At 40.0% G+C, this 26,803-nt stretch overlaps 1 protein-coding gene across 6 annotated transcripts in view; it reads left to right on the plus strand.

Moving 5' to 3' along the window:
* Positions 1-26,803, plus strand: part of htt (huntingtin) — a 52,962-nt gene that overhangs the window by 20,492 nt on the left and 5,667 nt on the right. For 3 of the 6 annotated variants that reach the window (XM_053501701.1, XM_053501702.1, XM_053501704.1), the window contains 41 exons: positions 1,420-1,566; positions 1,712-1,856; positions 1,957-2,102; positions 3,081-3,238; positions 4,273-4,475; positions 4,617-4,743; positions 6,150-6,274; positions 6,416-6,526; positions 7,786-7,863; positions 7,973-8,196; positions 8,278-8,356; positions 9,450-9,611; positions 11,643-11,698; positions 12,794-12,942; positions 13,092-13,228; positions 13,323-13,439; positions 13,524-13,646; positions 14,799-15,049; positions 15,145-15,287; positions 15,385-15,595; positions 15,971-16,112; positions 16,319-16,498; positions 16,619-16,795; positions 17,546-17,622; positions 17,761-17,899; positions 18,282-18,404; positions 18,585-18,801; positions 19,192-19,337; positions 19,900-20,077; positions 20,169-20,264; positions 21,464-21,648; positions 22,164-22,290; positions 22,390-22,493; positions 22,564-22,718; positions 23,008-23,147; positions 23,259-23,341; positions 23,440-23,570; positions 24,611-24,743; positions 25,371-25,526; positions 25,615-25,805; positions 26,362-26,476. In XM_053501701.1, the coding sequence (XP_053357676.1) occupies positions 1,420-1,566; positions 1,712-1,856; positions 1,957-2,102; positions 3,081-3,238; positions 4,273-4,475; positions 4,617-4,743; positions 6,150-6,274; positions 6,416-6,526; positions 7,786-7,863; positions 7,973-8,196; positions 8,278-8,356; positions 9,450-9,611; positions 11,643-11,698; positions 12,794-12,942; positions 13,092-13,228; positions 13,323-13,439; positions 13,524-13,646; positions 14,799-15,049; positions 15,145-15,287; positions 15,385-15,595; positions 15,971-16,112; positions 16,319-16,498; positions 16,619-16,795; positions 17,546-17,622; positions 17,761-17,899; positions 18,282-18,404; positions 18,585-18,801; positions 19,192-19,337; positions 19,900-20,077; positions 20,169-20,264; positions 21,464-21,648; positions 22,164-22,290; positions 22,390-22,493; positions 22,564-22,718; positions 23,008-23,147; positions 23,259-23,341; positions 23,440-23,570; positions 24,611-24,743; positions 25,371-25,526; positions 25,615-25,805; positions 26,362-26,476 (5,887 nt within the window). The remainder of the gene's footprint in view (positions 1-1,419; positions 1,567-1,711; positions 1,857-1,956; positions 2,103-3,080; positions 3,239-4,272; positions 4,476-4,616; positions 4,744-6,149; positions 6,275-6,415; positions 6,527-7,785; positions 7,864-7,972; positions 8,197-8,277; positions 8,357-9,449; positions 9,612-11,642; positions 11,699-12,793; positions 12,943-13,091; positions 13,229-13,322; positions 13,440-13,523; positions 13,647-14,798; positions 15,050-15,144; positions 15,288-15,384; positions 15,596-15,970; positions 16,113-16,318; positions 16,499-16,618; positions 16,796-17,545; positions 17,623-17,760; positions 17,900-18,281; positions 18,405-18,584; positions 18,802-19,191; positions 19,338-19,899; positions 20,078-20,168; positions 20,265-21,463; positions 21,649-22,163; positions 22,291-22,389; positions 22,494-22,563; positions 22,719-23,007; positions 23,148-23,258; positions 23,342-23,439; positions 23,571-24,610; positions 24,744-25,370; positions 25,527-25,614; positions 25,806-26,361; positions 26,477-26,803) is intronic. The other 3 variants (XM_053501703.1, XM_053501706.1, XM_053501705.1) reach the window with 1 other exon arrangement.

Raw genomic sequence — 26,803 nt, forward strand, 5'->3', positions numbered from 1 at the left:
TTGTGCCTTAGGGAATCACCTGGCACCATATGAATAGCTGATACTGTAGCTGTGTTTGACAAACTGTTTTTTTCCACCCACTTTTTAAGAACGACAACCAGCATGACTCATTTTACAATAGACATTATTTATAAATCACAAGTTCACATGTACATAAATAAATATTACTGATCATTTTTATTTCTCTAGATCTAAAATTCATTCCAGATACACAATATTACCATTTCTCTCAAACATTGTTCACAAATCAGTCTAAATGTGTGATAGTGAGCACTTCTGCTTTGCTGAGATAATCAATCCCACCTCACAGGTGTGCCACATCAAGATGCTGATCTGACATCATGAGTAGTGCACAGGTGTACCTTATACTGCCCACAGGTGTACCTTATACTTTTTTTTTTTTTTTTTTTTGCCAATTTATATTAATTATTTAATATATTGCTTTTTTAGAAAAATTAATCAAATAAAAAAAATACAATTTTAAAATATTTATTTAACTGAACATTTTTTTTTACATTCCAGCAGATATTATACAAACAAAGCACAATATAACTTAAAATAAATAAATTAGTAAAATAAAAAAATATTTTTATTTGGCCATCTTTGAAGCCCCCCTTTCTTGAATAGCCTATGTTAGGGCTATAACTGACTGTTAAAAGAATGTAACTCTGTATGTCTACAACAACAAATGTGCATTAAATAGCGCAAAAAATGTGGATTCGCTGCTGCTGTTGCCGTAGCCGCCGTGTCTTTCTCGTACTCTGCATGATGTTCGGGGTGTCTTGATTTTAAGTGATAAATTAAACTTAAAGTGTTGTACGTTTTTGCAGATACACACCCTCTGAACAATTTAGCAGAACAGTATCTGCAAACGGATGTTTTTGCCTCTATCTCTGACACTTTAAAGTGCTTCCACACTGCTGACATGTTTGCTGCATAAAGCGCGCGCCTCTCACTCTTTGGCCTTTTTACTTACACCGAAAGTGCTTTTTTGCCTATTTTCGGCCGAATAATTTCGGTTGCCGAACATTCGGTGCATTAACTCACTTTTTGTTTCTGCTATGAAAGTGGCAATTGCTACATGAACACTATACAAATATTACAAGAAACTAGGGTGAATGTACTTAGTTTTGTGAAATTTTAAGACTTTAACTGAAGATGAACTCCATTCTGGGATTGTAATAACTTATTTGGAGTTTGATAGTATTTATGATTAGAGTCCATAAACCCAAGAAGAACCCAAGCTGTTGTTTGCTGTCTGGCTGGCTGTTTTACATGATTTTTTTATTTCAGTTGTCAGATGCAGTCTACTATCAGTGGGATACTAACAATCTTTGTATGCAATGGGGATTTTAATTTTTCTGACCATTTGTTCAAGTTGAAATCAAAAACCTTAGTTTCGTTTGTTCCTCTTTCCAGACTGGTGTCTAGGTTGTTTTACGATTGTGACCAGGCTCAGGCAGATCCAGTGGTGGCCATTGCACGCGATCAAAGCAGTGTTTACTTGCAGCTTCTAATGCATGAGACCCAGCCGCCATCTCAGTTTACTGTCAGCACTATCACACGGTAAAAACACTATATAACATGACTATTACATCTAAGACATTGCTATAATATTTCAAAGCGACATAATACAAGATAAACTGTACTGTAATAATCAGTTGTGGAAAGTGTTAAATCTGCCTTTTTTTTTTTTTCCCAAAATGACTAGTGCAACACATGTGCTTTCTAACAGGACATACCGAGGGTACAATCTGTCGCCGGGTGTGTCAGATGTAACAGTGGAGAACAACCTTTCTCGGGTCATCACTGCCATCTCTCACGCGCTCACCTCCTCCACCTCTAGAGCGCTGACTGTAAGCTTGAGATGGCCGAGTTTTAAGTTCCTTTATAAATTCTTTAAATATACATGCAATTTGGGACATCGATTGTATTTTCTTTCCTCTGTTCATTCAGTTTGGTTGCTGTGAGGCACTATGTCTGCTATCCTTCGCTTTCCCAGTGTGCAACTGGAGCACAGGCTGGCACTGTGGATTTGTCAGTGCCTCTGTGTTCCACTATGGCCGTTCCAGCCAGTACCGCACCCAAGCACGCTCTTACAGGTAGGCGCAGTGTGTGTACTGTATCTCCTGGACAATGAGTTGAATCGTGCATAAATTGTAGTTCCTTATACAGAAGTAAATGTTTACTCTAATTATGAGCATCCCTCCTTTACCAAAATCATTGTCATGCCATGTCTTCAAGACATGTGTAACTAGGGCTGTGTGCCAAACATTGATAAAAAACTACTTTGAAAATATTTGTAAATACTTTGTTATTTAATAACTTGGTGACCAATACATGGTTGTTTACTTCATTTAATGTTACAATTATAGGTGCTGGTCACTTATACCGGGTTAAACAATTCCTTGGGTATTGTTTAACTGTAAAATTACCTCATGGCTAGATAGTTCTTTAATAAGATGAAATGCATTTAGAGTGACAATAACCGATCAACTTTTACTAATACTAGTATATGGCAGCGTTCAAGTCAAACCAGGACTTGTGACGAAAATTCTTCCGAGATTAAGGCATGAAACGAGAAGAGATCTATGTGAAAAGGGAGAGCCCCTTATTGCAGAATGGGTCTGATGTCTTAATGCATGTGAAGTTTGCGGCACGCCATCGGGAAATTTAAATAACAGCTAAACCACAGATATCTTATATAGGTTGGATCAGATGTACGCACTACACATTAGAAAAATTAACTGAAGGATCATCTAAGCTTGAGACCGCATTAAAAAAAAACAAAGTGTTTTAAGTGCAGTTGACAGTTGACATGCTGTTGTGATAAATGTCACGCCTAGTGTCCGGCTTGTGCTTGAACACAAAACACTGTGGAGTGCTCAATTTGTGGACTTGTGTTGTGAAACGCAAGGGGAAAGTGCACTATTCAGTGGGTCTTATTACAGTTCTGTGTGAAAAGGGCTAGTGCCTAAACACCTGAGAAACGTATGCACATCATGCTTATTTTACACAGTATCTTGTTAACACTTAACCTGTTAAAGCTTAACCTGTATATCTGTGCTTTGTCTCTTTAGTCTGTCTCAGAGCCAGAGTGGCAGCAGTGAAGACAGTCGCAGGTCACTGATTGTCGGCGTGGCCAGCATGGTTTTGTCTCTGCTTTCCTCCGCCTGGTTTCCATTGGACCTGTCTTCCCATCAGGATGCCTTGATGCTGGCTGCAAATCTGCTTGCTGGTGCGAACCTGCCTCAGGCTGTCACAGTCATGAAATTTTGGTTTGATCAGAAAATTAATTATTTAATGCTATCACAACGAATATTGCTGGTTCACATTTACTTTGAGAAATTTTTGCTTTGATCTGGGCATTGCACAAGTTTAAGTCAGACCAGGACTTGAAATTTCTCAGGAATTAAGGCGTAAAACCGATTGACATTTACAGAAGACTTCAAGCAAAGTGTGATGATGTGACTCTTAGCTTTAGTAATAGCTCTGAATGGTGCAAACATTTAAAGGAAGACCGTACACACTCGAAGAATGATCCTGACCGAGATGGCTTGGAGCAGAATGGCTTTTTATTGAAAGTCGATGGGTAACTTTGGGGAAGAGACAAATCTGTTTGTGCAAACTGTCCAAACAATCATTCAGGAAAGCTGCTCACACTTTACAGGAACACATTGAGTGGGCATTGTTGCCACATTATTTGGAGCTCCAAGTGATTTCTTCCATGTTTAATACATTAAAGGAGTTCCTGGGAGGCCTGCATTTAAGACATGAAGCAGTCAGTCCAAGCATGGCACTGGCATGGTGAGAAAATGTTCCACCTAGCACTAGTGAAATTCTGGGATAAGTGCATAAGTGTCACAGGTGGATTATATAGAGGAATTAAGGTAGTTGACACTCTCATAGCTGTGTTGTGTTATTCTGCTCAATGTCCTGGTTTGACTTGAACGTAAGGGTATAGAGCATACAAAAATAATCCTCAAAGAAAACACACACTATTGAGTCAAAAGGTCCTGATCTTCTAAGTACTCTGACATTTCTGTTATTTTAATGTGTTAGGAGTGGCTAGTAGAAATAGTCAGCTCAGATGTGTCAAACACCATCAAACCATGATAAATAAAAAGAAGTTTGGTAATGTACGAATATAAAACCTTAAATCCTGTTACTTTAAATTTGCATCAGTAGTGTAATATTTAAAATAACTTTCTTGTTGGTTTTTGTTTTCATGACTTTACCTGTCTATGTCCTGCTTTCATTCTGAAACTTAAGCTGCTGCACCAAAGTGCATGAAAAGCCCATGGGGTAGTGAGGAAGACTCCAGCTCTGTGCCCTCCAAACAGGAAGAGGCATGGCCTGCTCTGAGTGACCGTTCCCTAGTTGCCATGGCAGAGCAGTTGTTTTCACACTTACTGAAGGTCCTCAACATCTGTGCACATGTGCTGGAGGACACTTCCCCAGGTCCTGCTGTGAAGGTACTGCATTATGTTAAGATGGTCTTGAGCAGAAGAGTTCTACTGTAGTTTTATAAATAAATTGTTTGCATTTGTATCTTGTGCATCTGTATGAAACCATTAAACTATTTAAATTAATTATTATTTTCTTTTTAAATAAAGGCTTCATTGCCATCGCTGACCAACACACCATCTCTGAGTCCGATCAGGCGAAAAGGCAAAGAGAAGGACGCGACTGAACCCAGCAACACACCCATGAGCCCAAAGAAAGGAGGAGAGGCTAATGCCGGTAAGCAGAGATTACCCATGACCCTTATTTTTATTTTATTTTTTTGGAGCTTGAATGAACTGCTAGTGATCAATGTACATCATATTGCCAAAGATATTCACTGCTATTCACTCACTTATCTAAATCATTAAATTCAGGTGTTCCAATCACTTCCATGGTTACAGGTATGTAAAATCAAGCACCTAAGCATGCAGACCACTTATACTAACCTTAATGAAAGAATGGGTCGCTGTCAGGAGCTCAGTGATTTCCAACGTGGTACAGTCATATAATGCACAGTACAATAAGTCCAGTTGTGAAATTCCCTTGCGAATAAATATTTCACAGTCAGCTGTTAGTGGTATTATAACAGTGGAAGCGATCAGGTCAAAAGGTCAACCACGCAGTGGTAGGCCACGAAAATCACAGATACTTAGGTCGCCAACTTTCTGCCGAGTCAATAGCTACAAACCTTTTTGTGGCCTTCGGATTCGATTCGAAGATCAGCACATAGAGAGCTTCATAGAGCAGCTGTATCTAAGCCTTCCATTATCAACTGTTATGTGAAACATCGGATGAAGTGGTAGAGTGTAGAGAGTGGAGACATGTTCTCTGGAGTGACGAATCACGTTTCTCAGTCTAGCAATCCAATGGACGAGTCTGGGTTCTGCCAGGAGAACGGAACTTGTCTGACTGCATTGTAAAGTTTGGTGAAGGTGGGATTATGATGTGCGGTTGTTTTTCAGGAGTTGGACTCGGCTCCTTAGTTCCACTGAAAGGAACTCTTAATGTTTTAGCAAACCCACACACTTTCATGCTCCCAACTATGTGAGAACAGTTTGAGACGGCTCCTTCCTGTTCCAGTATGACTGTGCACACACCTTTGGGTTGAATTAGAGCGGAGACTGCGAGCCAGGCCTTCTCGTCCAACATCAGTATCTGACCTCACAAATTTTCTTGCTGAATGAACTGTTGTAGCTACAAAGGGTGGGCCAACATCATATTAAACCCTATGGAATAAGAATTCAATGTTACTCAAGTTCAAATGCATGTAAAGGCAGGCGAGTGAATACTTTTGGAAATATAATGTATCAACTTCTTAATCTGAGGACATCTAGGCATTGACATCCTGAAATCCATGATTGAGTAATGTTCTTAATATTCATAAATTAAATTAGGTAAATTAGACACGTTTAAGTCACTTATTTTGAAAATACCAATTCAAATAGCATGATCATTAAGTCTGTTTCAGTGGCCCAGGTCCTACTGTATGTGGATTTGACTTTGTTGGTCTGATAAGAAACTGTTTATCTACATTAAATTTTAAGTCATGAGTAATTGTATTGTGCCAAGTAAAATGTCAAAACATTAGGAGGTGTGTTTACTGTTGAGATCTGAATCCTGGTATCCTTCTTTGCTTTTCACAGGCAGAGCAGCGGACAACACAAGCACAGCTCCAGCAAGCAAATCCACATCCGTGGGCAGCTTTTATCACCTCCCTCCCTATCTGAAGCTTTACGACGTGCTCAAGGCCACTCATGCTAACTACAAAGTGAGACAGCTTAGTATCTGACGTGCTGGTTATTTCATCTGAAGGTTGTATGACCTCAGAAGGACACCAGTGCTTTCTAATGGAAAAAAAATATCTTGCAATGAATAGTTTATGTCATGTTTGACTTTGGCTGTTTTCAAGGTAACACTTGACCTCCACAACACCAGTGAGAAATTTGGCAGCTTTCTGCGGTCTGCACTCGATGTTCTGTCCCAGCTGTTGGAGCTGGCTACCCTTCATGACATTGGCAAAGTATGACTAATTGTGATGTTAATATAATTGCTTTGCATGTTGGAATACGCCAGCACTTTTCACCCTAATAACCTCAAACTCATCTTCGTCTGCAGACAAGAGTTTTGAAATTGTTCTCTATTAAGGGGAAAACTTGTTTGAAGAAAACATACTTAAACAGTGAAAGTTTATGGGTTCATAATCTGTCAGTAAACATTTAAATGATTATAAAAGATGAAACCGACAGAGAGAGGCTGTTTTGAGTTTATTCAACGCTTAAGTCAAGCTGTCACCTTTTTACGGTGCAGAATAACAGATCAGGGGCCCCAAAAATCCCATAGACTTAACATTGAGACCAACTTTGACAGATTCTGGCGTTTCTGTCATAACATACCCCGCAAGAGGGTATAAGTTTGTACCCCTGTGGTGCAAAAGGTGCCCAAATTTGCCCAATTGACATATAATGGGGAAGGTACTTCTTTGAAACAGGAAGTGCTCACAGTTGCATTCCCTGCTGTGGTAACTTCCATAGGAGCTTTGAAACTAAACTTAATTGTGGATCTCATTGTCATAGAGATATGGAAACAAATTCCTCAAAAAGGGATTTTAGAATGGATTGATATTTAATTTTTTTTTTATATCAGTTCCGGAATTACAGAATGTTAGGTTGAAGAATAGAGATATACTTTAGTAATCTAAGTTTAATGACAAACCGTAACAAAAAAAACATTATTAATACAATGAAGTTTTTTTTTCTTTCTATGATAAATAGTTTTATTTACAATAAAGGGTCTGCACAGTTGCTTTGTAAGCCATAGGTAAAGCTGTTCCTTTATGTTTCCTTAGAATGTCTGAAATAAGGCATATTGTGTTTTGTCAGGTTGTTGTAGAATGACATGTCTCATATTTTTGTCTTATTAATTTCTAGCGAAAGTGATGAAACAGCTGTGGACAGCTGTAATTACATTTAGGTTCACAAGAACTAATTTGTTTCTTGGACATTCCACAAAATGAAATATATTTATAAACAGATACAGTTTTATAATGAATCCTAAATAATAAATGGTCAGTGGTAATTGTTTACAAATTGCTGTCGTCAAAGTGAAATTAAACACTTTCTACTCTGCTGGTATTTAGGTGAGGTACCAATAATTGCAGTTCACACCAACCTGTCCTTGGCTATTTTCATGTCACATTGTGTTTTCTTCCTCACTTTTTTCTATGCGATCTGTTAATGAGTAAAAAGAACAAGAGTTGACTCTTTCTGTCTTTGCATTCAGTGTGTGGAGGAAATCCTGGGTTATCTGAAGGCCTGTTTCTCACGGGAACCCACTCTAGCCACAGTGTGTGTCCAACAGGTATGGCATTTGCTCTGCCTTACACACTCAGATATATTGTACCCACCTCATAGTGTAACATGTGAAAGCACTGTGTTTTTTCTTCTGAACCTTACTCTTTCTCCCTCAGCTACTTAAGACCCTGTTTGGGACTAATCTAGCCTCTCAGTACGACGGGAGCTCCTTACACCCGTGCCGCTCCCAGGGGAAAGCCCTGCGTCTAGGCTCGACTAGCCTGCGTCCAGGCCTCTATCATTATTGCTTCATGGCGCCATATACCCACTTTACCCAGGCTCTCGCAGATGCCAGTTTAAGGAACATGGTGCAAGCTGATCATGAGCAGGACACATCAGGGTGAGTAAACACACACACTGAAGGATTTGCATGTGTTTTCTAGTATGTATGTGTATAAATGTTGTATGTATACACCTACAGGTGGTTTGATGTAATGCAGAAAGTCTCTAATCAGCTGAGGTCAAGTATCACTAATGTGACACGTCATCGAGGAGACAAGGTAAAGCAGCACAAAGATTGTATTGATTATCTTTTTAGGCAACCATAATAATTGTTTTAATCTCGTATTTGTCCTTACTTAATATTTGTTATATACTTATAATGTGGTACAGCCTTTTTTTTTTATGTGTACTTTATGGGCCTCTCTATATATCGAGTTCAGCTCTAAACAGGACTTTTTTCTGATAGAAAGTATAAAACTGATTGACATTTACAGAAGACTTTAAGGAAAGTACAGTAAGTTGAGTGCAAACATTGTAAGGCAGACTGTACACCCATGAATGATGATCCTGGCCAAGGTGGCTTGGAGCTCACTGCAGTTGTTCCTGTGAACGTTTAGCAAGTAGAATGATCCTCACAAATCGATGGATAACTTTGTGAAAAAGACAAGTCACTTTGTCAGAACTGTGCACACAAACATTCAGGAACACCATTTGCACATTATAGGAACTTGGGTGGGCGTTATTGCCACATTTCCCACACAATCTTGACCTTGCAATTTATATAGCGAAATGAATATTAGATACTTTTAGAACTGGGTTCTGTTTTTCTGCACAATCCAAAGTCCTGGCTTGACTTGAACACCCCTGATATACTGTATAGCCATAACACTAAATCAATCCGCCTAATATTTTGTCGGCCCCCTTGTGTCATGGAAACAGCTCTGACTGATCGGCACTGACTTCACAAGACCTCTAAAGGTGTTTGCTAGTGTATTTGACTCCAAAATGTTAGCAGTAGATCTTCTAAGCAATAAGTCTTTTATGATTTGAGGTGGGTGTAGACGCCAATGTTCCTGTCACAGGTTCAGCAGTTGTCATTCTTTTTGGTACCACTTTTGCTAAGTACTAACCACTACGTATTGGGAACTCCTCACAAGACCAATTTGTCCAAAGTGACTCAGGTCCTTACAATTTTTCTGCCTTAAATGCATCAGCTTTAAGAACGGAGCTATTAACTGGCTGTCTAATATATTTCCCCTTGACTGATTAAATTGAAATCCATTGTTCCCTTAACCACTCAGGGGTTTTAATTTTATATTTCTACCCATACAATAATTTTGATGTATGACTGACTTGTGTCCTATGTTTAAGAATGCCATCCACAATCACATCCGTCTGTTTGAGCCGCTGGTGATCAAAGCATTAAAGCAGTATACCACCAGCACCTGTGTGGCCCTGCAGAGGCAAGTGCTGGACCTGCTCGCTCAGCTAGTGCAGCTCCGCGTCAACTACTGCCTGCTCGACTCTGACCAGGTGAGTCAAAGCTTTATCTAAAACAGTAAAGATTATAAAGTACTGAACCCTGAATCAGACATTTGGGTCAACTGGTGCCTGTTAAGAAAACTGGTATGCAAAGATTTTTGTACATGTTTTAGTTCGTGGTTAATCTTGCTAGCAAGTAAGGAGTGCTTGATCATTTTTATCAGCATACTCTTGTCCTAAACTTATTTATGTAAAAAAAAAGTTATACAGTATCTCACAAAAGTGAGTACACCCCTTTCATTTTTGTAAATATTTTATTATATCTTTTCAAGGGACAACGCTAAAGATATGAAACTCTGATAGAATGTAAAGTAATCAGTGTAGAGCTTGTATAATGGTGTAAAGTTGATGTCCCCTTAAAATAACTCAACACACAGCTATTAATGTCTGAACTGCTGACAACAAAAGTGAGTACACCCTAAATTTAAATGCCCAAATTGTGCCCAATTAGCCATTTTCCCTTCCCGTTGTCATGTCACTCTGTTAGTGTTACAAGGTCTCAGGTGTCCTTGGGGAGCAGGTGTGTTAAATTTGGTGTTATCGCTATCACACTCTCATACTGGTCACTATACGTTTAACATGGCACCTCATGGCAAAGAATTCTCTGAGGATCTGAAAGAAAAAATTATTGCTCTACACAAAGATGGCCTAGGTGTATAAGAAGATTGCTAACACCCTGAAACTGAGCTGCAACACGGTGGCTAAGACCATACAGCGGTTTAAAAGGACCGGTTCCACTCAGAACAGGCCCCGCCATGATAGACCAAAGAAGTTGAGTGCACGTGTTCAGCGTCATGTCCAGAGGTTGGCTTTTAAAAATAGACGTGTGAGTGCTGCCAGCATTGCTGCAGAGTTTGAAGGGATGGGGAGCCAGCCTGTCAGTGCTCAAACCATATGCCGCACACTGCATCAAATTGGTCTGCATGGCTGTCGTGCCAGAAGAAAGCCTCTTCCAAAGATGGTGCACAAGAAAGCCCGCAAACAGTTTGCTGAAGACAAGCAGACTAAGGACATGGAATACTGGAACCACATCCTGTGGTCTGATGAGACCAAAATAAACTTATTTGGTTCAGATGGTGTCAAGCGTGTGTGGCGTACAAAGACAGATGTGTCTTGCCTACAATCAAGCATGGTGGTGGGAGTGTCATGGTTTGGGGCTGCATGAGTGCTGCCGGCACTCGGGAACTACAGTTCATTGAGGGAACCATGAATGCCAACATGTACTGTGCCATACTAAAGAAGAGTATGATCCCCTGCCTTCAGACACTGGGCCGTAAAGCAGTATTCCAACATGATAATGACCCCAAACACACTTCCAAGACAACCACTGCCTTGCTGAAGAAACTGAGGGTAAAGGTGCTGGACTGGCCAAGCATGTCTCCAGACCTAAACCCTATTGAGCATCCTCAAATGGAAGGTGAAGAAGCGCAAGGTGTCTAACATCCACCAGCTTCGTGACTTGATCAAGGAGGAGTGGAAGAGGATTCCCGTGGCAACCGTGAAGCTTTAGTGAACTCCATGCCCAAGAGTGTTAAGGCAGTGCTGGAAAATAATGGTGGCCACACAAAATATTAACACTGGGCACAGTTTGAACATTTTCATTTAGGGGTACTCACTTTTGTTGCCAGCAGTTCAGACATTAATGGCTGTGTGTTAAGTTATTTTGAGGGGACATCAACTTTACACCATTATACAAGCTGTACACTGATTACTTTATATATATATATATATATATATATATATATATATATGACAGTTTTGATTTAAAATGTAGGTTACGCTATGTGTTAAAATAATTCAGTGCATCAGTATGAGTGAGGTTGTATTGCTTTTCAGTAGTCAATGCCCTGTACATCATGTTTTTGTGTTGTGAGACTGAGCTTTAGCCGTATAATAACATTAGCCTAACGTGCAGTACTGTAATAGCAACCATCAAGTGACAAACATGAGGGCAATTGTGGTAAGAAAATAGTAAACGTTTCCCTAGCAGAATGTTTACAGCTGCTTCCTTGTGTTTTTCAGGTGTTCATTGGTTTTGTGCTGAAGCAGTTTGAATATATTGAGGTGGGGCAGTTCAGGTAAGCTGTAGTGGCAAAATAGTATAAAAATGTGCTAAATACTTTGTAAAACTATACCTTTGTATACCTACCAAGCTTCTACTAATGTTCTTGGTTTACAAAAATGCCCTTGGTTAAAATAACTATTTACACAACCCCTATTTCCCCCATAAGCAGAAGCGCTGCGTTTTGTCCGTGATCAGGTCGCCAGAGTAAATCGCTGTCTAATCATTGTGTTTATACCTAGTGTACTGTTTACGAAGATTCCCAGAAATCAAATTACATGCCTAGTCTATTTTTGTGGGAAGCCACTTCTACCATTCTAAGTAAGGGCACGAGGCGGGGTATACCCTGGACAGGGTGCCAATCCGTTGCAGGGCTCACACATTACGGGCAATTTGAGAATGCCAATTAGCCTAACCTGTATATCTTTGGACAGTGGGAGAAAACCGGAGTACCCGGAAAAAAAGGCAAACTCTATGCACACAGAGACGGGAATCGAGCCTGGCCGGGTATCGAACCCAGACCCTGGAGGTGCAAGGCGACAGTGCTAACCACTACACCACCGTGCCGCCACGAGCATGTTGCCTTTCTTTAAAATGTTAGCACTACTCAAATGTTTAAAATGTTTTCCAAAGAGTCTTATTACTGTACTGTACTCGAAGTCTTCTGTAAATGTCAATTAGTTTTACACTTTTATTCCCCAAAAATTTCATCACAAGTATTTAAGATTTGACTTGAACACCAATTGTAATTGCGAGCAATAAAATATATGAATGAAAACATTTAATGAATACTGTATATTTACGTTCCAATATAAAGGTCGTGCCATAAGGAAAGATTAATTGATATCTTTTTAAAATGTTAATGTTTAATGTAAAAATATAGTCGAGTTCAGTCATATTCCTGTTAATCATTCAAATTATTATTATAATTTTTTTATATATATATAATTTTGATGCTGCTCCAGACGAGAAAGAAAACCTCATTGGAAATGCGACATTAGAGATCTGCTCCTGGTGGTCTGGGGTTACACGTCAAGATTCTCTAAACTACTTATAGCGTGCTCATTACTTCATGTTTTTATTTCTTTTTTTCTTTCTCTCACTGTCACAGGGATTCCGAGGCAATCATTCCCAATATTTTCTTCTTCCTGGTGCTCCTGTCCTATGAGCGGTATCACTCCAAACAGATCATCAGCATTCCAAAGATTATTCAGCTGTGTGACGGCATCATGGCTAGCGGCAGAAAAGCGGTCACCCATGGTGCGTGATGCCCTTTCTGAAACATACCGCTTGCCAAAATGTGTTGTTACATCATTAATGAAATTAATCCACTGTAGTTTATTAAGACAGGCAAGATCTATTTACTTTGAATTGTTTTTGAGTTTAGTGTGTTTGGCATTGTGTTTCAGCAATACCCGCCCTGCAGCCCATAGTGCACGATCTTTTCGTGCTGCGCGGCTCCAATAAGGCTGATGCAGGCAAAGAGCTGGAAACTCAGAAAGAGGTGGTGGTGTCCATGCTGCTACGGCTTATACAGCATCACCAGGTAGCACTGCACTCTAGAGCGAACACGATATGCACTACTGTACTATGATGCGCTGAACTGTGTTCTGATGGAAGCATCGTGTGTGTGTTTGTAGGTGTTGGAGATGTTTATCCTGGTCCTGCAGCAGTGTCATAAGGAGAATGAAGATAAATGGAAGAGGCTGTCACGGCAGATTGCTGACATTATCCTGCCAATGATTGGTAAACAACAGGTAAGTAGTTCTTAACAATTTAGTTGTTTGTTAATTATCTATTAGTGACACATTTGAAGAGTTTTGTTTCTATGTGCGTTACAGATGCACCTGGATTCTCCTGAAGCATTAGGAGTGCTGAACACACTCTTTGAGACAGTGGCACCGTCTTCATTGAGACCAGTGGACATGCTCCTCAAGAGCATGTTTGTCACACCGTCTACAATGGTCAGTGTGCTCCATTACAATATCCATGTTATCTTATAGCCTGTTTTTCATGTTGGTATTTGTTACTCACTTTTATGTCCTATTTGCACATACTAGTATTACCTAAGGACCTTGTGTGATTTGTAATAATTGCGGTGGTTGTCTCTGATCTTAATCCCAATGCAAATCAGCCATCTGTAATTTGTAAAGTAAAAATTCCTTTACAAATTACCTACCATATTTCGCCAGACACCAAGCAGGTCTGTGATTGGGCCAGTATTTGGTAGTAAGTCGTATATCAATTTTTCAAGGTTTTTGTTTCCTACGCACCTTTTTATCCATCTTCCATGAAGAATGGAGGCTGCGTTGGAGAAACTATTTTGTGTGCTGGGTCATATCGGTCATATTTATTTATTTATTTATTTATTTATTTATTATTATTTTTTTATCTATCTAACCGGACATCCATAAATTCTCTCTCTGCCTTACACACAGTCTGCATATGGGTTCACTTATCCTGTGTGAATGTGCCACATTAAACCCAAATGTGAAGGGGTAATTTCTAAATCACACGAGGTCCCCAGATAATACTTAACCCATGCGAACAGTACATTAGTTGTAAATTAATAGTTAAATATGTGTGGTATGGGGCGGCATGATGATGCAGGACATGAGGGGCCTCCATGGTCGAGGGTTCGAGTCCTGCCTTAGGGTCTGTGTGTGTGGAGTTTGCATGTTTTCCCTGTGCTTGGTGGGTTTCTTACGGGTACTCCGGTTTCCTCCCACAGTCCAAAGACGAGCTGCTACATGTTAATACCAGAAGCTGTTTAACATATTTAGAATTCTATTATGCAGTTTATTAGAACAGTGATTTATTGCAACACTTCATAAGGTGATTTTAGATGCAAATGAAATTTGGTTTTGTAGCCACATAATACATCTGCTGTTTTGCTAATCAACTGTTTAATTGCCCAGTTACATGTTTTTGTCCCAAATTAACCTGCTTGATAAACATCAAATGTTCCACCGTATGTCATATCTTTTATATGTTAAATCCGTAGTACGTCATCTGTAGGTTTTATGCCTGAATTCATTGTTACGTTTTGGCATTTCTGTCTTTTGATTACCTGAATGCTGTCCTGATTGCATGATGCTCTTTTGTTCCCGCTGTAGGTGTCAGTTGGCACAGTGCAGTTGTGGGTGTCTGGGATTCTGGCCATCTTACGTGTCTTGATCTCCCAGTCAACAGAGGACATCATTCTGTGTCGCATCCAAGAGCTATCTCTGTCTCCATATCTCCTGTCCTGTTCCGCCATCTGCAGTCTCCACAGCAACGATTCCTCCTCACCAACTGCCCCACCCACTGCTGATGTAGAGACCAATGGAGAGCCACAGCGCTTTTTACCTGAAGAGACATTCGCCAGGTGAGACTACTCGTTTTTTTATCCTGTTTGAATCTGATTTTCCTTAATTTATTCCTCTCTCTATCTCTCACACACACTCTCTTTCCTTCCTTCAGGTTCCTTCTGCAGCTGGTAGGTGTGGTGTTGGATGAAATCTCCAGTAAGCAGGTAAAAGTGGATATGACTGAGCAGCAACACACCTTCTACTGCCAGCAGTTGGGCACGCTCCTTATGTGTCTCATCCACATCTTCAAATCAGGTACATAAAGAGCTAATTTCTCAATTTTTTTTCAATTTTCTTTTGCATATATGACTTGTTCCATCATCACTTGCATCTTCCTACATTATGCTGTCAGGAATGTTCCGCCGCATTACGGCTGCAGGCAGCCGGCTGCTCAAAGTGGAGGGGCCTGAAGCGGCAAATTTTTACACCCTGGAAGGGCTTAATGCTCTGGTGGTGCAGCTCATCACAACACACCCATCACTGGTGCTGCTCTGGTGCCAGGTGCTCCTCATCATCAACTACACTAATTACACCTGGTGGTCTGAAGTGCACCAAACTCCCAGGTATTGTGATCTTTCAAATTATTATTGTTTAGATTGATTGAAGTATTTTTGGGAAGCACGGTGGTGTTAGGGGTAAGCAGTGTGGCCTTGCATCTCCAGTGAGGAAGGTTCGATTCGCGCCTCAGTTCTGCATGGGTTTGCATGTTCTCCCCATGCTTGGTGGGTTTCCTCCAGGTAGTCCTTCCATAGTCTAAAGACATGCAGATTATGCGGATTGGTTTTGCCAAATTGCCCATAGTGTGATTGAAGACTGAGTACAGTGAGTGACTGATTATAATGAAGTATTAAGATCCATGTGATGCTACAAAGTCTAACTTCAAGTTATTCTTGAGTTGCTCATCATTTCTAATCTTTTTTTTCTTTTTTTGTCTTTAGGAGGCACAGTTTATCCAGCACCAAGTTGTTAAGCCCTCACTCGTCTGGAGAGGATGAAGAGCAAAGACCCGAGGGAAAGCACGCCATGTGTAACAGGGAGATAGTTCGCCGAGGAGCGCTTATTCTCTTCTGTGACTATGTGGTGAGAATGATTTAACTGGTTTTTATAGATCGACTGTGTAAAGGTCCTTTTTTGTCCAGATTTTTTGGTGTCTAACACACACACACACACACACATACTGTTTGACCTATTTGAACCATTGGTTAGAAATATGAAAACACAAAAGCTAAATAAAACCTAAGCACTCTAACTCGTCTTTCTCGTTCTCTTTTCTAAATGTATCTCAGTGTCAGAACCTGCATGATTCGGAACATCTGACGTGGCTGACTGTAAACCATGTGAGGGATTTGATCAGCCTGTCCCATGAACCGCCCGTGCAGGACTTCATCAGTGCGGTGCATCGTAATTCTGCAGCCAGTGGCCTCTTCATTCAGGCCATCCAGTCTCGCTGTGACAATCTCTCGACTGTACGTAATAAACACAAACACACACCCAACAATCAGCCATCTCTTCATTTTCTCTCTCTCTCTCTCTCTCTCTCTCTTTGTCTATATTTCAACAATTTAATGTACACTCTCTCTGTGTAGCCGGTGATGCTGAAGAAGACTCTACAGTGTCTGGAGGGCATTCATCTGAGCCAGTCTGGAGCTCTGCTTATGCTTTATGTGGACAAGTTGTTGAACACACCCTTCCGTGTGCTGGCACGCATGGTGGACACACTTGCTTGCAGAAGAGTGGAAATGCTGCTCGCTGAGACTTTACAGGTCTTTGTCTCTCTCTTATACACACACACACGCAGTAAAAAAAAAAAAAAAAGATACTTTGGGACATGAGTGTGTCTAGTGTGGTGAGCCTAACAACAACACACAAGGCTACACTGTTCAACATCTTATTCAGCCTCATGTATGATGCAGCTTTGTCATTTAACTAACAAAATACAACACATCCTTAATCTAAACAGACTTTGTTCTGATTTCAGCTAAAGTGTTGTGTGAAATTGCACAATATTTTTTTTAAGTTGACTTGAGTCATTGATCCAGTATCAAAGAGCAGATATTGCAGATTGCTTTCTTAGTAAAGATCTTATAAATATTAAAATCTATCAAAGGTCTAATGTTTCAGATCTAATTGCTGGTCGTTTCTTTCAAAGGATGTAAAGAACTATTGCCACACCCTTAAATTAAAAGCAGTGATGCGGCAGCACCTTAGTTCGTTTAGTTCTCTCACCTTATCTTCTATTTTACTTTTTTTTTTATGTCATTATTTAGCCTAATTATGTTTTGAGGATTTGCAAGGTTAATAATTATATCAAGTGAAAATTAAACAAACTGTTATTGATCTCTTTTTGGAAGAGAGTATGCAGACTTACAGTCTAAACAAAGCCAAAGAATGCGCTGTTCTATGGAAATGGAATGAAAAAATGCAGCTTGGTTATGGGAATGAAAAGGTTACGAGTCATAAAAGAACAAAAGACTTGTGTGAAAACAATGTCCTTCTTTCTTTTTCCTCTGTAGAATAGCGTAGCTCAGCTACCCTTGGAGGAGCTGGACAGGATCCAACAGTACCTCCAGACTAGCGGTCTAGCTCAGAGGTAATTCTAGGTTTTTGTGATTTCCTGTGCTTTGCTTATGTTATCATACACACATTTATTTATTTATTCTAATGTCGACTAAAGTGATGGGTGATGGGCCTGCTGATAATTAAAACACCTTTTTTTCCCTTTTCATAGGCATCAGAGATTCTACTCCCTCTTGGACAGGTTTAGAGTGACGGTTGCAGAGGAAACCACAAGCCCCTCCCCTCCGATTTCATCACACCCGCTGGACGGGAATCCACCCCCTGCCCCAGAGAGTGTAACGCCTAGTAAGGTGAGATTCATAAGACTAATGTTTTTTTATCCTAATGTGTATTTCTGTGCCACAGCCATTCTTAATACTGATTGGTCAGAAGGAATTGATTAGTTGTCTACAGTGGCAGCTCTGGCAGTATTAGTATAAGTGGTAATTTCAATTAATAGTATATATTAATGCACTTGTTTTAAAATGTGATCTTTTCTGTAGCAACAGCTTGTTCAAAGGGACTTGTATGCTGGACGGTCTACATACACTAAAACTTTGAATAATTAAAATAAAAAAAATTTGTACTTAACATTTATGAAAGGAATCTCCAGTTTCAGAGGTGTGTTTTATCAATGTTGGTTGGCTTCCACAATGTATTTTATTCCTTTATTGTATTGATTTTGTTTTACAGGATTGGTACGTTGCCCTGGTCAAATCCCAGTGCTGTGTGAGAGGTGAAGGATCTCTGTACGAGACAACTGACCTGCTAACCAAACTACCCCAGTCTGACTTAAACGCCATCATGTCCTGCAAGGTATTCATCACAAACCTGTGATGTTAAAGCTCTTGTTTGAAGTTTTTTAGCACTATGTACTAGTAATGATAACGAAAGAGTCTTTGTGGAAGGAAAAAAAAAGGATTTCTGGAACTAATCTGCTATCTCAGTACTGACTTCATGCCCTCTTCAGCTTTTCTTTTTGTGTTTCCATCTCAGGACTTTAACCTGTGCCTGTTGGCTCCATGTTTGAGTGTTGGCCTTCAGAGGCTGTGCAGAGATCAGGGAGCAGTTCTTTTTGAGACCACGCTTCATGTGATTTTTGAGCAGTTGACAAGCATCACAGCACTGCTCCCTTCCCCTCATCAGCCACTCCTCCTCTCATCGCAACCCAACACGGACGCTTCTTACTGGAACGCGCTTAGCAGTGTATATGGTGAGTCTTCTATGTTGTTAAAGACACTGTCCTACCTAAAATCCTGATCTTTTGGTTGATTAAATTTATTGAATCAGTGAGTCTGTTTTTAATTCAGGCTCCATTTACACTTTTCAATTAAATGTAAAGGTTCAATTGTTTAAAATTGACAAAATCCTTGGAAATATACCACAGCCTTGGAGCTATAAACTTACACGCCATGAACCTGCTGGTGCTTTGGTCATACTGTATATGGATTAAGAAAATTATAATTTTGTGTTGTGTTAAAATTCTGTTTTTACCCTCTCTCTCTGAGTTTCTTTCAGTCCCGGTTGCCCAAAGAACAGTACTGTTTATTTTTTATGATGTTGTGTTTTACTACTAATAAAAGTCTTTGCCTCTGTGTTGCAGGTGAGGCAGGATTTTACCAGAAAGTCATGAGTGTGTGTAGTGCATTGAGTCGGTACCTCTTGTCTCTGCCCAAACTGCCCTCGGCCCTACAGATCCGTCCTGCCACCGAGCACATGATCACCTCCTTCGCCACTCTGGTCATAGAGGTATATACACATACACCCATTTTGCATTAGACTGTCCATTAAATTGAGTTATTTAATTCCTAAATGAAATAAATGTTGGCAAACAATGAAAGTTAAAATCAGGGTGTTTCTAGTTTGATTAGTGTGTTTCACTAAAATATAGACTTTAAAACGTAAACTTTAAAGCACTTTTTGTAAGTCGCTCTGGATAAGAGCGTCTGCTAAATGTAAATGTAAAATGTAAATGTATAGAACTTAAGCATTTAAAATCAGATTACCCAGAGCTAAGCAGTGTAGCATTATAATATCGGTATCGCAGTAATTGATGTGATAATACACTGTTCTGTCATGTGCTTGAAATTTAAAACTACATTTAATAAATGCATGAGATTAGTCCTACTAAAATCGTTAATCAAATCAAAGGAACATATAATGATGATCATTATGGTCTGTGGTTCTATTTTTATCCTTTAACTTATAGCCTCAACTCATAGTTACGAATCCATGTTTCTTTTTACCATCTGTTTCCCAAAATCTGGATTATTATTTTTTTTTCTTTCTCTCTCTCTCCCTCTCTGTGTAGCTGGTGACATGGCGTTTGCTACAGGACCGGTTACCTCTCAGTGTAGATGTACAGATGAGTGTGTCCTGCCTGTGTTTGGCCTTACAGCAGCCGTCAGTATGGGCAGACTTTGCCTCTCGAACCTACCTCACACACACCTGCTCAGTCATTCACTGCGTCCACCTGCTAATCCGCGCAGGTAAGTGCGAGTGGAAGCTTGGCAGACTTCAAGCATGTACTTAACTGGTTATATAAAATATTTAAAACTGATTGTTTTGTTTTTCATGCAGTCACAGTTGGTGCGGGAGATCAACTAGTACGGCCTGAGAGAAAGACAAACGCTGACAGAGAGTCTGAGGAGGACCAGGTGGATTCAGGAAAAGGCAGTGGGTTTCACTTAAAATGCACTCTCATTCTCACACATACTCACACACTTACTGACACATCTGCCAGGATAGCACAAACTCTGGCTGGCACACAGGGTTGGGCTAAGGGACTCTCAGATGAATAATCAGTGCTCCAGACAAACGCAGATCTTTAGGGTCCTTTGGCTCCTGAACCCAAAATGCTTAGGAGCCAAAATTTAACCCCTTTTCATACTGTAACCAGGTGACCTCATGTGATTTTAAACTGGAGTTGTGGATACAGGAAGCATAGTTAGCTTTTCTAGCTTTATCTGTGACTTAATACTGTATCTGGCCGGGACGACTGTACCCGGGAACTTACACTAGTTCACTCAGTCTTTGCAATGATGGCACTGATGTAGAGGATTTGGCTGAGCAGGGAGTGAGGAAAAGTCATTCGATCAAATAGTAGCTTCTTGCCAGGTGGACTGTACAGGGAATACAGCCACATCAATTTAGATTCCAAACTGTAGGGAGCAAAACTACTCAGTTAAAAGGGAACTGTGAGCAGTGAAGGCAACAAGTGAACAGCGGTTTATCACCCTGCCAGAAGTGGCTATAGTCACTGCACCTCAGGAGATTGCAAAAGAACATGGCACTTACATGATACCTGGCATTAAATTCATGCACTAATTATTGTCATCACAGACAGCTTTTTATTAGTGTTACTTAATAATAATAGTAATTTGTAAGTAATCTATAAATATTGTAAGCAATTATTAATTAATATTACATTCAATATTAATCAGCATATTAAGCTCTACAGAAATTAAAGTGTCCACCTTGTAAATTAATTAAATCTTATTTGTTCACAAGTTATGTCCATTTTAATAGTGTATGTTTTTAATTTCTGCTCAGCATTTTGTTTTTTGGAGTGTGAAATTTCCACCGTAGCAACAAGAGGTTACCCTGGTAACTTAAGCACTTCAGATACTGGTTGCTGCTACTGCAGAAATTTGACACTTCTTAAAAAAATGTAAATATACATTGAAAATTTTTTTGATGCATTCCAAAATACATACTATTGAAATGTATATAACTTCGATTCGATAGATTCGATTCATTTACAAGATCGTGTCATTCCTGAAGAAATTAATATCATGCAGATAAATATCCCTGATAATCATAACTTGAAATGAATTTACAACAAAATCATTATTATGTGTGTATGTTTATTTTAGACCTGTGTGAGCAGCAGTGCTGTGAGATCATGGCTGAGCTAGTGGAAAGCCTGCAGAGTGTTTTGGCTCTTGGTCACCACCGAAACAGCAATATCCCAGCATTCCTCACTCCTACCCTTAGGAATGTGACCATCAGTCTGGCCAGGCTGCCCCTTGTCAACAGCTACACACGCATCCCACCTCTGGTGAGAGATATCTAGTTGGACAGCGTATAGCAATGTTTTTATCTCACGCTATGACTATTATTCTATCAGTATTTTGTAAAATGGGGTAATTAAATACAAAATGTGTCTTCTTTTTGAAAATCTGGAACTGAAATTGACTTAAATGAGATTATGTATTATGAATCTACAGAAAATGTTACAGTAGAGGGAAATCAGAATTCATAAATAAACATGATGAAAGATATAATATATAGAACATGAATTATATACAGTATAGAGTTATTGACACTCACTGACATGTGTAACCACTAAACCAGTTGCCATTTGCAATCACCCTATTCATAAAGCCAAAGATGCTGTCAAAACAGATACAGGATTAGTTGTGGGTTGTCTACTTTCCTGTCTCATATTTATTTTTTTTTAACTAAGGAGTCTCAGTTACAGGTATTGTGTGTGTGTGTGTGTGTATATATACTCTCCTACTATTAGTGTAGTAAAGAAGTATTTAAATGCAAGCCTTTATTTGTGTGTCATAGGTCTGGAAGCTGGGCTGGTCCCCCAAGCGTGGTGGGGAGTTTAACACAACATTGCCTGAGATTCCTGTTGAGTTCCTGCAAGAGAAAGAAGTCTTCAGAGAATTCCTTTACCGCATCAACGTTCTCGGTATAAGACAGATGAATGTGTGGTCTGATTACATGTGAATGATGGCAGATTTTCATTTTTTATGTCATGTTTGATGTGTTTTTGATGTGTCCTTTACAGGATGGAGCAGTAGGACACAATTTGAAGAGACCTGGGCCACTCTGTTAGGGGTGCTGGTCACCCAGCCAATTACGATTGATCAAGAGGAGGAAACTCAGCAAGAGGTGAGTCGAGTCTTCGCTCGTTCAATTGATAAATCGTGACACTAATATTAAAAGGTACGTTGTGTGTTAGGATGATCTGGAGCGGACGCAGATAAACGTGTTGGCAGTGCAGGCTATCACGTCCCTGGTGCTGAGCGCCATGACTCTGCCTATAGCCGGGAACCCAGCCGTCAGCTGTCTGGAACAGCAGCCACGCAACAAGAGCCTCAAAGCCTTGGACACCAGGTTCATTTCCTCTTATAATGGTCAAGATTAAAATTTTAAAATAGTGAAAGGAACGTCCGATCCCAGGATTGTGAGAATGAGATTCCCGCTTGAAATTTATCTGCTCACTTATTCACACAGCATTAAGTGCTGTTCTTACTCTAAATGATTTTGGAAAAACCCACAAAACTAAATATTTAGGCTTAAGGTTGGAGCTAATTTAGTATTTAGCTAGTAAAATCTGTTAATAAGGCACTTTGAGAAGCAACCGAGTTTGTGAATTCTCCATAATCTCTTCTGTGACTAACAGGTTTGGGCGTAAGCTGAGTGCAATCAGAGGTGTAGTAGAGAGGGAAATTCAGGCAATGATGTCCAAGCGAGACAATATAGCCACACACTTTCCTTACCAGGCCTGGGACCCGGTGCCATCGCTGTCATCTTCATTAACAGGTATTAACACACAATCAGGCTCCTGCAACTAGGTGTGCAAATCCTATATTTGATTCTGTATGCAAATATTTGATCCTCTGCTATTTTGTTTATTTATTTGTTTTTGTGCAGGCACTTTAATCAGTCATGAGAAACTCCTCCTGCAGATTAACACTGAGAGAGAACTAGGCAACATGGACTATAAATTAGGCCAGGTTAGAGAATGCAAAACAAACCAGCAACCATGCAGTAAATCTTGTCTCTCTGTTAAAGGCTGCCTGATAATGTATGGATTGTATGCTGATTGCTGTAGGTGTCCATTCACTCTGTGTGGATGGGGAACAATATCACTCCGCTGAGGGAGGAAGAATGGGGTGATGATGAGGAAGATGAAACTGATGCTCCTGTAACTGCTTCACCTCCGATATCTCCTATTAACTCCAGGTGAGGTCACACACAGGCACAAGAACACATGGACCTACATATGTATATTCAGTTTACACACCTTGATTTACACAACGAGCAACAAAACATGCTTGAGTTATATGGGTCAAGGATTTCAGCGATTGTAGAAAGCTGTTGTGTATCAAAACAAATACAAATGATCGGCTCGATTAATGATTCCTCTAGTCCCATTCTTTCATATACGACAACTTTCATTGTTTATAATCGCAATGAAATTTCTTGTGAATGAAGGCAAAAAAATGATCGACATTTACAAAAGACTTCAAGCACAGTATGGTGAGACTCTTAGCGGCAGTAAAACATTTGAATGCTGCAAACCTTTAAAGAATGCTGTATATCCATGCATGATGTTCCCAGGCTAAGGTGGCGCAGAGCCCACTGCGGGCAATCCGGTGAACATTCAGCAAGTATAACACCTGCTCCTTGAAAATCGATAGATAAATCGTCCCCAATGTGTAAAAGAGACGCATCTGTCCGTGTAAATTGTGCACACAATCGTTCAACTGCACAACTTGCACATTTGAGGAATTCGAATGGGAATTATTGCCACATCCCCCGTCCAGTCCTGACCTTGCTCCAAGCTACATTATTGGGCCATTTATGGAGGTTCTAGAAGACCAGTGTTTCAGATGTGAAGCATGCAGTCCGCTCGTGGCTTCAGCGTACTGAAAAAGCTTTCTACCTTGATGGTTGGCAAGCACTAGTGAAATGCTGGGATAAATGCAGTAATGTAGCAGTGGATTAAAAATAATTCATACTTCAATATCTATGTTCTGTTATTCTGCATAATCAAACTCCTGGTTTGACTTGAACACCCTCATACATCAAACAGATGATTTACACAACTAAACATTTGTATGTTTCTCATCATGTGACACAAGCGATTTTGTCACATCTTTATGAGCCTAGGGTAAAACTGGTGACCTGGTGTAGCATTTTAGCCATAAACTGCACTCATCATCTGGGCATGGATTTACTCTGGACTGATGCTGGTGCTGCCTGTCCTCTCTCACATTCAGAAAACACAGAGCTGGGGTTGATATCCACTCCTGCTCCCAGTTCCTCCTGGAGCTCTATAGCCAGTGGATCCTCCCTGGAAGTCCCAGCAGCAGAAAAACTCCAGTGGTACTTATAAGTGAAGTGGTGAGATCGGTGAGTGTGCTGACTTTCCGACTGTGTAAGAGGGCAGATTATTCTTGTCTTTCAATCCCCCACTTTTTATTCCTGCTTTTTGTTGCATGATAATACAATTCAATAGGTTTAGCTTCATTCTGCATTGTTATTTATATAATAATTCTACCAGTTTTGTTCAGTTCCATGCTAGTTTGGGCTAACTGCTCTTTAATCTTTTAAATGTTAAATGTAAACAAAATTATTGGACTAAATGAATAAATGCATGTGTATCTAGTTGTGCGTATTATAAGATCAGTTCACACTGGTTTGAAATATTTAGCTATTTCGTGTGCAGCTGCTGGCAGTCTTTCTTATAAGTAACACACATACTGTAAAGTAAATTTAAATAAAAAAAAGAAGCACAGAGCTTTGACTGCTTGATTCTGATTGGTCAGAAAGCATTGTTTCTTCTTTTTAATCTAAAACCTTTTCGCTTTTTCTGAAAAGCAGCTATTTAACAGTTAGAGGCAAACTGTACATGGGTTTTTCTCAGTATCAAAATCGATAATGTTTTATTTACAAAACCAAATTTATGATCCTTATTAAATATTAAATAGCTCTATATTCCTATTGTAAGTTTTTGTCTTTATTGTCTTTTGTCTCTAGTTGTTGGCAGTGTCCGATCTATTCACGGAAAGGAATCAGTTTGATATGATGTTTTCCACTCTGATGGAGCTGCAAAAGGTTCACCCTCCAGAGGATGAGATTCTCAACCAATATCTTGTCCCTGCCATCTGCAAAGCAGCTGCTGTACTGGGCATGGTGAGTGTGTCTGCGTGTGTGTGGTGGCAGGGGGTTGATGTAGACATTGTGTTTGCTTAATTGCTGTGAATGCGTGTGTGTGTGTCAGGATAAGATGACGGCAGAACCTGTGTGTCGGCTGTTGGAGTCGTCACTGAGGAGCACTCATCTGCCCAGTCGAATCGGAGCGCTGCATGGAGTGCTCTATGTGCTGGAGTGTGATCTCCTGGACGACACGGCACGCCAACTCATCCCCACAGTCAGCGAATATGTACTGTCTAATCTTCGGGCCATTGCCCAGTGAGTCACCACCACCCCTTCCTCCGCACACACACACACACACAAACTTTTACTAATACTCTACATACTGTCGAAATATGACTAATAGCTTATGAATAACATGCGTCCAGTTCTGTGGTTTCCACGCAACACACTGAAACAAGTTTCATCAGTCCCAATGTGAAAGCAAGCAGCAATATTCAGACTTTTTGACCTCACAGCGATCAAATTGGAACACACAGTGGCATGAGCTCAGCTTGATAATAAATCATTAGGGCCAGTGTAGATCTATTTGTCTCATATGAGGGAATACGAGATGAGAAGGAAACAGTCAGCAGCTAGTACCCAGTCAAGATAAAAGACCTCATGCTGACCATTAGTGCCCTTGAGTTTTGGATGCCTGGGGCTAAAGCTAATGCCAGACTCTGTGTACCATGCTGTGAGGCTAAATCCCAGATATTAAAACTGCATCGCTATTAGCTCCTTATTATCTGTGTTATGTGTAAGATATAAGATTTTTAGGTTATTAATGGCAATTAAACTAACCTGTGTTTGTGTGTGTGTGTGTCTGTTTCAGCTGTGTGAACTTGCATAATCAGCAGCATGTGTTAGTAATGTGTGCTGTAGCATTCTACATGATGGAAAACTACCCACTGGATGTAGGCCCAGAATTTAATGCAGGAGTTGTCCAGGTAAGGACATGGACATGCATGCAGTACATTAAATATAATAAATTGATCTGGACACTTAACCATCACACATATATCTGGTTCTTTCCCAAATTGTATATATGAAGATGGGTTACATGCACTCTTGTTTTTGAGGCTAAGCAACCAGGCACGAGGGCTTGCTTAATGGTTTGACGAGGATGAAAATGATTTCTATAAAATTAAAAAATTGAGAAAGAGGACATGATCCTAGTGTAGTATTTCTTAGTTGCAGCATTAGAAAACATGGCAAATGCAATAACTTAATATGTTGCGGTTCCCAGTACAGTCAAAACAGTGACTAGATGTTGC

The sequence above is a fragment of the Clarias gariepinus genome, chromosome 8 (genome assembly GCF_024256425.1).
Source record: "Clarias gariepinus isolate MV-2021 ecotype Netherlands chromosome 8, CGAR_prim_01v2, whole genome shotgun sequence".
In the NCBI taxonomy this organism is placed as follows: domain Eukaryota; kingdom Metazoa; phylum Chordata; class Actinopteri; order Siluriformes; family Clariidae; genus Clarias; species Clarias gariepinus.